At 35.9% G+C, this 15,776-nt stretch overlaps 2 protein-coding genes and 1 pseudogene across 2 annotated transcripts; 2 read left to right on the top strand and 1 right to left on the bottom strand.

Moving 5' to 3' along the window:
* Positions 1-698: 698 nt before the first annotated feature.
* LOC147502349 (large ribosomal subunit protein eL30) lies at positions 699-2,637 on the top strand. Its single transcript, XM_086607186.1, has 5 exons — positions 699-864; positions 948-1,053; positions 1,141-1,242; positions 2,153-2,221; positions 2,381-2,637. Exons 1-5 carry the CDS (start codon positions 844-846, stop codon positions 2,419-2,421), a joined length of 339 nt encoding a protein of 112 aa, XP_086463312.1. The 5' UTR covers positions 699-843; the 3' UTR covers positions 2,422-2,637.
* A 1,002-nt stretch (positions 2,638-3,639) lies between these two features.
* LOC147502350 (ENTH/VHS family protein) lies at positions 3,640-7,808 on the top strand. The gene is given in 9 exon segments (XM_086607187.1): positions 3,640-3,773; positions 3,946-4,031; positions 4,205-4,452; positions 4,545-4,700; positions 4,826-4,982; positions 5,255-5,397; positions 6,052-6,087; positions 6,908-7,508; positions 7,511-7,808. Coding segments are annotated over 8 exon segments (1,551 nt in total). The 5' UTR covers positions 3,640-3,773; positions 3,946-3,955; the 3' UTR covers positions 7,645-7,808.
* Positions 7,809-9,700: 1,892 nt separating this feature from the next.
* LOC147502351 (4,5-DOPA dioxygenase extradiol 1-like) lies at positions 9,701-13,992 on the bottom strand (annotated as a pseudogene).
* Positions 13,993-15,776: the final 1,784 nt, after the last annotated feature.

A 15,776-nucleotide genomic window follows, 5' to 3' on the forward strand; every position in this document is an offset into this window, starting at 1 on the left:
ATTAAACGAAAGTGCAACACTAAGGGAACTTGGTGACTTGAATGAAGTGCACATTCACATAGACCCAGGAGACACGATAGTGTCATTTGGAAATAACTGAATGTGGCTTCACTGAGTTGTTCGAAGTAATTGAATATGGTTGGAAATATACAATGTTTTGTAACCCTTAACCAAATACAAACAACAGTGAAACTAAGAACCAAGCTAAAAAACCCACTTCCAAAATCAATCCCAACAATGGCCATTATTGATAATCTTTTACTCTTTGAAGGTGGAAATGGGTATCCAAAAAGATCCTTGTTCTCTTGAAATGAAATAGCATTGAACATAGGCAAATTATCATTTCTATTCCCAAGTGAAATTGGTACTGGACCTAATAATCGATTATTCGAAACATCGAAAACCAAATAATCGATTAGTTAATGAAGCAATTAGTTAATGAATGTAACCCTTAGTGTTTGATTGAAGGAAGAAGACTCACAAGTATTATTTTTGGACGAGTATTGTATTGGTTGGGATGGGAGGGAGATGAGAAAAAATGGTAATTTAGTTCAAAACTGCTGGAGAAGTTATAACCGTTTTCCGGTTTCTCATTTTAGGTGGGAGTGTAACTGGACTCTTTCTATTCGACTCTATGTTGGGCTTGGGTAGGAGGCTGCCCAATCTAATTTTATGAGACCCAGCCCTAACAAAAAATTGGATGCATTTTATGAGACCCAGCCCATTAAAATGTGTAAGGCCCACTATAGAGAGAGAGAGAGAAAACCTAACTTGACAAACTCAAATTCGCCTCCATTCTCTCTGAACAAACCCTAATAATTTCCTTCACTCTCAGAAACAAACATGGTGGCCACAAAGAAGACCGTAAGTTTATCCTAATCTTATTTCGTCTCTGTTCCATGCAAATCCCTTTTTTTTTTCTCATGTTTGACGTTTGTCTTTTGCAGAAGAAAACTCATGAGAGTATCAACAACAGGCTTGCTCTTGTTATGAAGAGTGGGAAATACACTCTTGGTTACAAAACTGTTCTCGATTCACTCAGAAGCTCCAAAGGTATTTACTGTTTTACTGCACCTTTAAAAAGGTTTCATTTTATTTGTTTCTTTATGGGTTTCATTTTTTTTTTTTTTTGGCTTGTAGGAAAGCTCATTATTATTTCAAATAATTGCCCACCTTTGAGGAAGTCTGAGATTGAGTACTATGCTATGCTCGCTAAAGTTGGCGTTCACCATTTCAATGGAAGTAAGTGATTTTACTTCATTTTTGTTATTGCTGTTGTGAATTTGTTATGTGTGTAGTTTAGTTTAGTTTATGTCAAGGAGGTATAATGCCGTACTTGTTTGTTGTTATCCTACACAAATTGAAGAGTTAAATGTTCAGATATTGACTACAAATTAATCGTATTTGTTTGTTAAGTCTATATAGATGGGAATCCTCTCATGGAGTATTGCTAGGATGTAGGTGTTAATAGTCCGTGAATCATTAGATGGCATTTTTTTTTGCTCTTGATTTTTCTGAGTGTCTGGATTTTGAGAGAAAGATATTGCTGTGACACATTTGGAGCTTTCCTAAAATGTAGATCTTAAAGGTGAGGGTTGTACGGAGATGTAAGTCATTAATTGTCACCTCCAATTGATCCCCATAAAGTAAGTACCCGGTTAGTGTTTAGATGTTTTTAAGATGTGGTTTCTTTTCAGTGGTTGTCCAAGAGGATCTTTTGTATTGGGTATTCAAATCGTTTAACAATAGTGAAAGATACTGTTTGTGTCCCATCTATGTTGCCTACATTTTGTAGATTTACCATAATTTGTTTTTGTTATGTAACTTTGTAATCTAATTTGATGAATGCTTTTAAGGTGTTTTTTTTCCAATGTGTTTTTATCTGGGAAAGCGTGTTTCTTTTCCAATGTAGTTTTCGCTTCATCTTTATGATTGAATTTCGTTGTTCCTGTCTGCTATCTTTCTGGTATCAGTTTCCACGAGGGAACGCGTTTTGTTAGCTGAATAAAACTCATTACAGTAGAAGTTGTATTGACTAAAACTTATATGCCTTAACTAACGTGGTTTCGTATGTGTCTCTTTTTTAATGTTTTTTTATTTTATTTTCTTGGTTTTTTTCATGGGAAGTAATTCTTTATTCCTTTTGTTTCAGACAATGTTGATTTGGGGACAGCGTGCGGAAAATATTTCCGGGTTTCGTGCCTTAGCATTATTGATCCAGGTTTGTTCCAAGGTTTCTTTTGAGTGGATATTTGTATTGTACGAATTCAGTTAATCTATATGATCAGGAAAAACAGAACAAAAGAAAGAAGGCTAGCTTAGTACCAATCTGTTTTGAACCCTGAATAATGTAATACCGACTTTGTGTTTTCTTTTACAGGTGATTCTGATATCATCAAAACGCTGCCTGGTGATCACTAAGCAGATTCACGGTTGTCATGTTGGTGGCCCTGTCATCCTGCCAACTTCTGTTATGATAAATACTTTTAGAGACATTCGAGTTCTGTTGTTTAAGCAACCTTTGTTGTGCTGCTTTCATTATCAGAACTAGTTTTATTTATTCAATATCGGTAGCGAATTTTGTTGGGATTTTCTGGTATTCGGATAAAGATTCTATGAATGATGGTTTATGTGTTCCATACTTCCATTAGTTCCATACTTGCATTCCCAGAAAAAATGTATGGGAGGCATTGCAGTTAACTTAACTACTTCATGCTTTCTCGAATCTAATTAATATCAAATTGAAATAGTAATGCAAGATGTCAGACTTTTCAAAACCGGTGCTGTGGTTAATTTCTTTACCGCTCTTCCATTTCTAATGAGTGCGGTACTGTGGTAACTGTACTGCTGTAAATATCGGTCGATTTTTGGGAAAAATCGCCGATATATATCGTTTTTATTCCGATTTGGAAAAATCCGAAATTTCGAATACAAAATTTGATATTTTTTGTCCTATATATCAAAACCGAATAAAGATTTATTGAACGATATATTTCGACATATTCCGTATATTCGATATATAAGTTTGACTTTTGGACAGTTTGATTTTAACCATTTTGTTGAGTTGACCGATATATCCCGTATATATATAATTATTATCGGCGATTACGATATATTCCGATTTTTCGTTTTTTTTTTATCACGGAAATTGGCTCTTTTATTTATAACGATATATCCGTATATATCTTTTTTTGCCCCTCCGATATATCCTAATATCGTATTTGATAACTGTAGCTGTATTTCCCATTTTGTGGGAAAAGCAAATATTGATATATTCTTGATCTCGAATACAGCTTGGCATCTGTTGTCCTATCTTTCATGAAGATTTAAAGTCCGTAATTATTACAAATTTTTTGAAATCTTAGTCATGTTTTCTACGATGATATTTTCTCTTGAAAATGTCACACACACGATGTAGATTGTTCGTTTCTTTCGGAATATCTCGGTTCTTCACTTATAACTCTGGTATTAGCTATTAGCCGATATTTCTAGAGTCTGGCATACTGCCGTCTATTGACTTTAAAATGGGATTGGTACGTTGACTACGTTCGGCATTATTGACTTTAATTATATCGGTATCTCGTTTATTGACTTTAATTATATCGGTATCTCGTTTAATCTCTTTGCGAAAACGTTCCTAATAAAATAAGCCTAAACCCGCTCTCTGCAACTTGTTCAGCTTCAAATGTGCGTTTATTTCTGCCAATCTCAAGTTAGGGTTTTCAAAACTATCTTCGTAACTTCATTGGCCCCAATGCCAAAGATGAAATTCAGGTAACAAAAATTCATTATTAGGGCTTTTTTTTTTTTTGTGGAGGCTCAGTAGATCTGTTCAGCTTGTTTTTTATATTCAAATTGAGGCTGTATCTCTTTTTTCTTTTCATAGGGCATGATGGTTCGATATATTATTGAAATATAGTCTTAATTTTTCTTATCGGCGAAAAGGGCGGAAGGGATGAATAGTGTATTCAGTGAACAAATACTTGCTGATAAGCTTACTAAGCTCAATAGCACTCAACAATGTATTGAAAGTATCCTTTTCTTTTTATTTTTAGTTCAGCTTCGTTTTCAATTTCTTTACAAGTGTCACTATGGAAGAGAAGTTTTTTAAAAGTTCAACAACCCTTTTTTCATGTAAGTAATTAGTTAACCATGTGAACTAAAAATAATGATGTGGCTGTAAACCTTAACTATTATTCTATAGCTCTATCACACTGGTGTATCTTTCACCAGAGCAAAGCAGAACAGGTGGTTTCTACATGGGATAAACAGTTTCATAGTTCAGAAATGGCACATAAAATTCCGTACCTGTATCTTGCAAACGACATTCTACAGAACAGCAAGCGCAAGGGGAATGAATTTGTGACTGAGTTCTGGAAAGTTCTTCCTGCTGCAGTCAAGGACATTTTTGATAATGGCGATGATCATGGAAAGACTGTCGTCTCCAGATTGGTATGCTCTTATTATTAAACATTGCAATCAATAGTTGAAAGTTTAAAACACTATATTATTTTCTCGACTTCCTAATCCTTGTATTGATATAGGTTAATATTTGGGAAGAAAGGAGAGTGTTTGGGTCTCGGGCTCAGGGTCTTAAAGATTTAATGCTTGGAAAAGAATTACTACCAGCACTGGAGCTCAGTAAGAAACGGTCACGGGCTGTTAGAATCTTAAAGAGGGATTCACGCTCCGTAAGAATTGTAAGAGCCTTTTCCTTTTCTCCTCACTTCTTTCTCTTTTGATATTTTCAGCTTCATACAAAATTTGTACTTCCTCTGACTTGTCGTTAAAAAAAGCATCTCATTATCTGTTTCTTGGAAACTAGAAATTGTCCACTGGAGGCACCACGGAGAAAATAGTGTTGGCTTTTCATGCTGTGCTTAGTGAACATTCCGATGAAGACGTACTGATGCACAAATGCAAGTCATCTGTCCATCGTGTGAGGAAAATGGAGAAAGAAGTGGAAGTTGCTTGTAGGACAGGTATGTTTACTATTTAAAGTTACAAAACTGCTGATTGAAAACTGTGTACTATTTAGCGGGAGTTTTTCATATGCAGATAAAAACTTAAATGAAACTTATTACATGTTTTTGGAATGATTTTTGAAGGATTTTCAGTCTGAACTGTTTAACCTTTTCTTCTTATTTTTTATTTATTTATTTAACTGTACAAATTTTTTCTATTGGTCCCTTATCTGAGCATTTATAATTCCTGTGCAACAAGTTTGAGTCTAATTAATTTACCTGCTCTTCAGAGGAAGATATAAAAAGGACAACCTTGGCTAGTGAACTGGAGGAACAAGAATCCCTTTTAAAACAATGCATTGAAAAACTTAAATCTGTTGAAGCAACCAGGGAAGTTCTGGTGACTCAGCTAAAAGAAGCATTGCATGAGCAGGTATGTTCTTTAGAGCATCTTTAGGAGAGCAACCAAAAAAACACCAAAATTTTGAACCAAACCAAACACCAAACAAAAAAAAACACCAACCATCTTTAGGAGCAACATCAAATTTTCGACATCAAATGATGCGGTTTTGGATAAACCGCAACATATAACCCACGCGGTTTTCCCAACATCGCGCCAGTGAGGCCCATCTTAAAAGCCTAAGCCCATGCTGTTTTTCAAAAACCGTGCAATCAACTTTCTTATTTTTCTTCTTTCCCAATCTCTGGCGCGGTTTTGGCAAAATTGCGTGATTGGAGCCCACAATCTAGTCCAAGCCCACACGGTGTTGGCAAAACCGTTTTTAAAACATAGTATTAAATGATTTATTTGGAAGTACTTGGAGTTAGAACCAAATATTAGCTGATTTGGTGTTTGGTTTGGTGTTTTTTTTGTGTTTTCATCAACATGTGACTCTCCTGAAGTTGAAAAAACACTAAATTGTTGGAATTTGGTGTTTTGATGCTAGGTTGGTATCACTCCTAAAGATGCTCTTAGTTAGTGAATGTTTGAAACTTTTGGCCACTATGCTCATCATAGACGTTCATAGTATTAAATATTTATTTGGAAGTACTTGGAGTTCTGAATTTTTACTTTGAACTTCTTCAGGAGTCGGAACTGGAAAGCGTGCGAACTCAAATACAGGTAAATTTCCATAACTCCATCTGGAATTTATAAGTTCCTCACTGCATTAGATTCTTCTATATTTTCCCATGACAAATTACCCTTCAACTGTAAAACTATATAGATTGGTGGAGCCGAAGCAGAATCTGTGTAATCATGTTAATCTCTTTTTACACAAGTGTTGTAATCGTTTGTTGCAACATTTTCAGTAGTGTTCCATAAATCAATCATCTGTTCATGAAATTCTTTTTCTTGTTTCTTATGAAGACGGCTGACTACCCATCCTTTTTAATTATTATTCATAAGAGGATTAGAATGGCTATAGAATTTAGCATTTTTACATCTGTTCATGAAATTCTTTTAGCACCTTATGAAGCATGGGTACACTACCCAATTTTTTTATTATTATTCATAAGACGGACACAGACACAAAAAACAGACCCTATGGGTTTAGCATCTTTACTGCACCAAATGTGAGTCCCGTGTCCAAACCAGGACATTCCGTCCGCACCCATGCAACAAAATCCCGCACAATTAATATTTAAAATCCCGGCGATTTTGTAAAATGGAAATAAATAAAAATAATTGGAGAGTGCTAGATACTGGTCGGAGTATACAGTTGTCACTGTGTTTTGTTTAATCTAGTGCTTTGGTATCATATTGTCAGACAGCGAAATTATTGTATATTTCCTTTCTTTCCCTTTTATATTTCCCTCTCTTTTCCTAAAGTAGAAATTATTGTATCATCTTTCTGAATAAAAATTAAATAAAAGTTTCATCAATTATTGGGAAACCCAAACTCTAAAAGTTGCATTTATACTGTTTCTTTTTGGGTGATTAGGTTGCACAGGCTCAGGTAGACGAATCCTGCCATTTGAGAAAGCGGTTGAGCAATGAAATAGATGTTTTAGTCCCTAATTCTAATTCTTCAGCTACTGCTACTACTCCACAAGTAGATTCTAATGGAAATTCTGGAGAAACACATAAGAGAACAGCTGCAGCCATTGCAGACAAGCTGGCAGCGTCTACCTCCTCCCAGCAGATCATGTCAGCTGTTCTTTCAAGCTTTGTAAAACAGGAGGCAAAGAAGTCTGGTTTGACGTCTGCAACCACTCCTCCTAATTCTTTTACTGTTGCTTCAACTAATCCATCCAGTGATATGAGGCTGACTCATGAAAGGCCCATGACAGTTGCAGATTCGAGTGCTTTTATTGCAGCACAACCTCTTGCCATTGCTACAAGCAATCCCTACCAAACTGTCTTGATTCACCAATCGCCCATGCACGGCCACCCGTCAACTCCCCAACCCCAGTATCATTTAGTTACTAACACACCTTCCCAACAATACCTCCAAGCATCCGGAGGGATTGTAACTGGGCTGTCTTATGGATACAGTAACATGGTACCACCACCGCCTCCACCATCTGCTCCACCACCGCCCCCTCTCATATGAATATGTCATCACAGTTCTCCCAGCACCAACCGATACCAATGATTCAGCAACCTCCAGCACCTCCCAGTTTCCGTCCGCTTCAGCCTCCTGGAATGTTGTATTACACTCATCCTCATATTCAATGAGCATATTTATCGACTAAATTAGATAACCTTATTAATGAATGTAACCAAATGTTTTTGCATATAGGGAGACACTAAAACACTATTGCAGTTTGTACTTTGCGAGATGAGGTAGGAATTAGATTAATCAGTTTTCATTTTTGACAGCCAATCAAAGATGTTTAATCTTTTTCTCTCTTTTATTTTTGGGAAAAAAAACCGGCAGGGGAAAAAGTGAAACAGTGGGGCTCTTTTAATCAACTATTTATAAATCTTGGTGAACATTTATTGAAAGAGACCGCGACTGACTTCTAAAGTTGGGGCCGTCTAAAGTTCTAATTGAAATTGACATGTGAGCCCGTTATTTCAAACCTTTTAACAAACATAAATTCCTCTTCTACCTTTGTTTATAAACTAGAAATTAACCCGAGTCATAAAGTTATTTATTTTTTTTATTAATTAAATTAAAAACTGCAAAAAAAAAAAAAAACACAAAAATCTAATAACTATTATTTACAAAATTAATATTGAGTGCTTATGTAGAGTGTATGTTATTTAGATTGTTTTGGATTAGGATGACTTTTGTTATATAAACATATACATCAAATTCATTTATTTATCAAAAAAATTAAGAAGTCATTACAATACAAAAATAACTTTACAGGTCCACTCTTGGCTACCTAAGCAGCAAGTGTTTTTGAGCAAGCATGTTACATGCTTTAAGGGTATGTCTAAAAGAAACGAAGTTTATTACATAAAGATTTATAACAAAACATATTTGTAAGCACTGGTTTCCACCTCCATGGTGCATTGTTAGCTCCATCCCTACATGCATCTATAACTTGCTTGGCATCCCCTTCATAAAAAGTACTGCTCCATTGTTTCTAGTGTGAAAATTCCCCTGCTGATGTAGCATCTAGTAATTTTGCTTATGCAGACGTATTAGCCTTCTTTTTTCTTGAACAAGCACCTTGAAAACTTTCTTCATTGTCCCTTCCAGCCACAGCTAGAGTATCATGATAACCATCACTTTTAAAAGCATCATAAAACTTAATCTTCACCAAACCAAGTGGTGGGCAAATGGTGATGAATATGTTATTGTCTTGTTGCCCCTGCTAAGAAGCTCCAATGCAATCAATTACGCCCCAAATGACATATGACATATGAAGCATTTATAGATATCTCAAGCAAGATGCCCCTTAAGACTATGATGTGTGTCTTCTTAGTGTATGATGGATTTCAAGAATCGCCGAGTAATGAAATCATTAAGGCAAAATGGCATAGTAAATAAGATTGTGTCAAATTCCAACAACAACATGTCACTAAATGCAAGAACTCTATTGATAATGGCAAAATAGTAGCAAACACATCTTTTATGGAATTTAAACAGTATATCATCAACCTTTTATATAAATGATAAAATATTATAAACACACAACAGTGGTTGTTCTCTACTTTCTCTAACCACTCCCTAATATTGGTTGTGATTTCAACCTCATGGCCATGAAAGATGAAAAGAGCTAGTGTTCTCAAATTTCAAAAATCCTTGTTGCAAAGCCAACCATTATAGACATAGAACATTGTATTTCTCATTTCATTGCAAGTACCAATGAACTCCTTAAAGGTAATATTCATGCTCATTTACCTACTTTCCACCACCATGATACACTTGGTTCTACTCTAAATTTATTTCAACAACCAATCATCTGCTTCAAGCTCGTATATTTTACTTGATGCTGAAGTTGATATTTCATTCGTCATATTAAATGGAATTTAGGCTTTTCAAAATTAGAACCAACAAACTTATAGTAGCTACTTTCTAAAGGTCAGATTTGAAGCTATTTGTTTTGTCTGTCATCTTAATACTACGAAAAAAAAATCAAGATAAATGTTTGAAAATGTAAAACTGGTAAAGAAAAATCTTACATGCTAGCTAGATCAGAATAGATGTTTTCATAAAGAACTTTTATAGCAACCTTCGTCGTCCCATTCCATTTACCTACTTAATTGATTTGATTAATGTAAGGGGAAAAGTAAAATTGATTTGGAGCATTTTCTCATTGGTTTCTCTAGAAACAAATGAGATGACAATAATTACATACATATAATCTTTCAAATGTCAATTTTTATTGTCATTAGGAATAAATACGATTTGTCGAAAGTGCATCCGTGAATGATCAATTTGTTGTGAAACGGTAAGAGGCATAAGAAATTGAACCAAAGCTCCAACTATGATGGATCTGTTCCGCCTTAGACTTGTCCCTTGCAGCCCTTAGTGCTACGTACAAAGGGTAAAAGTGATCTGGGTGGGGGTGTGCCTTTCTGCCATATGGGGCCTTCTTCTCGTAATGGTTCACATCTTCATATTTGCAAAACAATCCTTTCCAAGTTCAACATATAATTATAGAATTCCCCTTGTTTATGAACATAAGTTACCAACAATGTTTTTCTCTATCTCCATATTTTTTTTAAATAATCAATGGAAAAACTTAGATTTTGAGTGCAGTTACCTTCCGTTTAATAGAGACTCTTTGAGCCATGTATCAAAGACTTCAGCCCAAGAAACAACATGACCGTTACTCATACCCATTTTTCTTAAGTTGTGTGTAGCACTTCTTGATCCAAATATAAGTACCCCTTTTTCTCTAAGAGGAGCCAATGCCTTGCCCATGTTATAATGATAGGTTCCATCCTTGTTGGTTTGAATAGAAAGTTGACACACTGGAATATCGGCATTGGGATACATGAGCATGGTGGGCACCCAAGCACCATGGTCAAGTATGCATCCTTTTTCTACATTTATGCGCGTTTAAAGCCGCTCACTATCAACAACTCCTTCACTCTCATTGCTAGGTCTGGTGCACCTGGTGCAGGGTACTTAATCTAGTGTATAAAGAACCCAAGTTCAGGGAAATTCATTAAATCTTTTAATTATGATTAAGACTTCAAAAACATAAAATCATCTACTATTAAAGCATTAAACTAATAGCAGAATTAGGAAAAACCCAGACAGTCTACCTTATCTCACCAGCCATAACTATTCAATTGTATATAAGACAATGAAACCTTTATGAAGAGCAATGTGGCAAAACATAATATTGAATTAAAGGATTGAAAAATAAGTCTGGTCACGGTTCATTGGATTAACGCACCTAATACATGGATTTATGAAAACCATAAAAATCATAGATGGTGTCATTGGGACCATTTACAACGTTCACTGTCGGTTCTGAAGTCTCCCAATGCCCATATGGTGATTTTTTAGAGTAAGTAGGACTCTTTAGTTTAGAGTAAGTAGGACTCTTAAAAGAAAGTATAACTCTTTAGTTTAGAGTAAGTAGGACTCTTAAAAGAAATTGATTTATCACCGTAGGATCATCCCAAAACTGTTTTCTCCCCGACCGCTCGATATAACAACATAAAAAGACCAAGCTGCTTTATTATATAGATAATAATCTATGAAAATCAACCATCTATATTTGGTACGTTCCAATGGGTTTATAATTGATAAAAGTATCTATGTTTTTTATTTATTTATTGGTAAGCCTATTTTAAATGAGATCAGTAACTCTTTGATGCTGATGGGGTTTGAGCCCTAGACCTATGGTATCATCACCCAAAGGTTTTATTGACTTTGCTAGTCGGCACCTGCAAAGTATCTATGTTTTGTGCAGATATAAATGATAAAAGTATCTATGTTTTGTGCAGATATAATCTATTTTCATTGAATAAATTTAAAGCCTAGCTCTATATATCAGGGACATGGATGTTGCTTAGGAGTTAGGAAATGGGTCCAAGACCTAAGAATGAATCACGTTGATATCTAAAGTTTTATGATCTCTACATCATACAAAAGAGACACCTACACGAAGACTTGTTTTTGCTTTGGACCATCCACCTAAGTTGCCATGTTTCTGTCCATAAAATCCATCATTACCAGCCGTGAAGGTTAATCGTCTAATCGAGCAAGGAGCAGAAGTCAGGAACCCACCATAGAGAAACTTGGACTGAAAGCTATAGCCACCAAGCCAGAAGAACGTTTAAAATAAGGGGTTTTTAGGTTTTGGTCCTCCTAATAATAACATAATTAGGTTTTGGTCCAACAATGATCATTTATTAGGTTTTGGTCCTCTGACCGTGAGTTGACCGGGTTGACTAACTATGGGCGTTAGTCAATCTCCTATGATTTTTCTATTACCCACAATACCCCTCCTCGTGCCTTACACGTGAGTCATGAGTAAACATAAATTAGTTTTTGGTCCTTCTGAAAATATCTTCATTTAGGTTTTGGTCCTTCTGCAGTAAAAATTGCATAAATTAGTTTTTGGTCCTTCTGAAAATATCTTCGTTTAGGTTTTGGTCCTTTTGCAGTAAAAGTTGATGCCAAGACTAGTGGGTTACGATGTAATTCTAAGCATAAAGAAGATAGTTCCAACATTTCGAAAGAAAAGAATGGGGAGAGTATACTTGGCAGATGTAACAAATGTGAAGCACATACTCAAAGATTTGAATTCCAAGCCGGAATTGTTATATCTTGATTCATATGGCCACCTTGACTTTATCTGGAGTGTAAAAGAAAAAGAAGATGTGTATAATGATATGATCAGGTTCTTTGGCTCGTTGGGTTCTTGGGGAAAGTCAATGAGTTTTTAAGCTGTTGGTTACCATTTTTTAGTAATAATTTCTGAATGCCAGATGCTGCAGGTGGATGTATATAAAGACACAAAATCGTAGTAAGGGGCTAACCTTGATTTATATGCATAGCAAAGGAAGAGGCTTCCCTTGGCGAGATGTGCCCGATGATATTATGGTCAAAAGTCAACGGTGGATCTCCACAATTTAGGACAATGCTACACTTAAAGTGATTAAAGGCTATATAGTAAGTGGCTATCATTGTATAAACGCGATGGGCGTTTTAATGTCTCGATGGTGGGATCTCTCTAGACATTAAGAATACTACTGTATATTCCACATACCCATTGGAAAAATCCTGCCTATAAAAGGAAGCCTTAAGGGTTACATTATTGAAAGCTAAGTACAAATTAAAAGCGTAATTATGTTGTAGTTTCCTAGTTGGAACTTCGTCAAGTTGAGAGTATCATTTAGGGTCATCCACTAGAACATATGATTTGGTTATAAAAAAAGGTAAAAAATCGTCTCTAAGTTATGATCAATAACAACAACAAAATGCCGACAAAATTGTCTTCGTCCTGCTATAGGCGATTGTGTGGTACCGTAGCAAAATGGCGTGAAACAGTTAATTATTTTGGGTTCGGTATTAAAAAATCATGTGGGTTCCGTATCACAACATCATACATGTGTTTCGAACATTGTATAAATGCCTTAACTTATATGTGCTTCACATGTGGGTTCTGGATTGGAATTCAAATCCTTGAGTATGTGCTTCACATTTGTTATATCTGCCAAGTATACTCTCCCCATTCTTTTCTTTCGAAATGTTGGAACTATCTTTCTTATGCTTAGAATTACATCGTGACCCAGTAGTCTTGGCATCAATTTTTACTGCAGAAGGACCAAAACCTAAATGAAGATATTTTCAGAAGGACCAAAAACTAATTTATGCTTACTCATGACTCACGTGTAAAGCACGTGGAGGGGTATTGTGGGTAATAGAAAAATCATAGGAGATTGACTAACGCCTATAGTTAGTCAACCCGGTCAACTCACGGTCAGGAGGACCAAAACCTAATAAACGATCATTGTTAGACCAAAGCCTAATTATGCTATTATTAGGAGGACCAAAACCTAAAAACCCCTTAAAATAATTGCACGAGTGCAAAGTGCAAACTCCATAGATATCGTTGAGTTTCAAACCCGCACCATCGACCCACAAGCTCATGTGCAAGGTTGACATATTCAACTAATCAACTATCCATACAAATTCAATAATTTATTACGCCTCAATTTATAAAAGAAACCTATCACTAGATGGTTCTCAATTTGTTAAGGCGCTCTGTCTCCAGGTTAAGCTTTTTTATTATAGAACTTTCGTTTCTTAGGAGCAATGCAGGAAGGGGAGATTGTCATTAGTGTCAATTTTATAACACTTTTGAGCTCGAAAGGAAGCCCGCAAAGGAATTTTGTCACTTTTGAGCTAGCAAGGAACAGAGCTATTACCAAACGAGCTCTCTTACTGCTTCAATCGTACGCAACCACCATTAGTGTCACTTTAAGTCTCTGAGTACAATTTTTCTTTTTACAACTTCAGGATAGGGCCTTCTTTTGATGGTTTTGTGGCATTCGAGGAAACAAATTCAATCTTCCATGTATACCTGAGTAAGTATGCAGTACTGCAATTGCCAGCAGCATCATTTTTGAGCCTCTAATCAGCATCCACACATTTGTACACATTGTTTACTACTCCTATAAGTGCACTGCTTCTCTTAAATGAAATGGACTTACGAAATACAGTTATACAGGTTGTAAAGGTTGTTTTTGGTAAACCTTACCAATATAGGTAGTTTGGGGGAAGATGGTGTTTGTGGATTGTGTAGGATTTTATCGATATCTCATGCATGATTCCTATGATATATACAATTACGTTATACCACATGCATAAAATAGCCTTGGGAAAGATCGTACCTTGGTCACAAACTTTCAATTTGAAGTTCCAAGCTTTGATCTACGGAGAAGATGTTCTTGACACACTCAAGATCTTCTTCTTCTTTAACTTTTGAGTCAAGTTCCAACCACGAGCGGAAGCAACCTTTTTTTTTTCACGAACCAAGAACCAAGAACCGACAATGGCTAGGGAGGATACCACCTATGGAATCTCCACAAATTCATGGCTTCTACTTTAGAAAATGTTGGAGGCTTAAAGGAGAGCTTTTTTCTTGTTGTTCGATTATTGTTATGTGAGAGGTGGGGGTCTATTTATAGAGGTTCCCACCTCCTCAATATTGGATAGGATAGAGTCCTATACTCATCTAATATCGATAGGATAGAGTTATATACTCATCTAATATCGATAGGATTTAGAGTCCTATACTCATCTAATATCGATAGGATAGAGTCATATACTTATCTAATATCTGATAGGGATAGAGTCCTATACTCATCTAATATCGATAGGATAGAGTCCTATACTTCGTGGTTTATCCTTATCTTGGTGAAGCGTCTATCCAACCTTTATTTCCAACATCTCCCACTCGCCCACAACGGCGAAGAAGGTTTTCTAAGAGAAGCATTTAAGTAGAATGCTTAGCCATTTGTGTGTCTCACACGGCAAATGGTTCGTGTGACCCTAGCACACGATCATGATATCTATGAAGTAGCAAGTCGCAATGAAAAGCACGACCGCGATGATCTACCATGAAAGTGATCTTAAAGAAGATGAATCCAAAACCTAATATCCGGAGAGTGTGTGTATACCCCAAGATCTGTTTGTTTCATCACTTTGACAAATAGCACTCATCCCTATGAGTCCACACCATAAAGTCAAAAACGTATCACATGATTCACAATTATCATCAATTGTCCGGCGGAGTAGAATCCGGTGATTGTGTGATAAACCTTCGGTTCTTTTACCCTTTGCACGCAAAGTCATTGTCGTCGAGTTCTACCAACTTCCCAAAAGATGCATCCAAATCGACCTTTTAGTAAGAGCTTGTGGGGAGCAAACCAAAGTTACGAGTAGTCCTCTTATTTTCTTAACAAGGTCAAAAGTTCAAGGAGGGTACCATTAGATATGTTTTAAACAAAAAAATATATCAATAGAGCTCACATAGCAAGAATTTTAGGGATATTTCTTTTCTTGCTCTCGGTGGTCAACTATACACATGTTGTGTGAAAACATGTCATGGCAAGAGTATCTAATTTGTTTACTCAACAATAGATATCTGTATGTCCACTCATACCATGCAAGTGTTGTCATCCCTAATGACAATTCTAAGGATACTATGCTCCCACTTGGCAACAACCGCTTTGTAGGTTTAGACGAATCTTCCCTATGAAGCCTTTCTTTCTTCTTATCCAATTATAAGAAGGGGCATGACTCGCGACTAGGTCCACCCTTCCTATAAGGTTTAGTGACTTGTCAAGCTAAACTCCCATCTGTTTAAAATGGAAGTGATTGTTCATGTGAGTTGAACCAGTCAACCCTATTGACATACATATGAGATGATAAAAAAATTATA

The sequence above is a fragment of the Coptis chinensis genome, chromosome 4 (genome assembly GCF_015680905.1).
Source record: "Coptis chinensis isolate HL-2020 chromosome 4, ASM1568090v1, whole genome shotgun sequence".
In the NCBI taxonomy this organism is placed as follows: Eukaryota; Viridiplantae; Streptophyta; class Magnoliopsida; order Ranunculales; family Ranunculaceae; genus Coptis; species Coptis chinensis.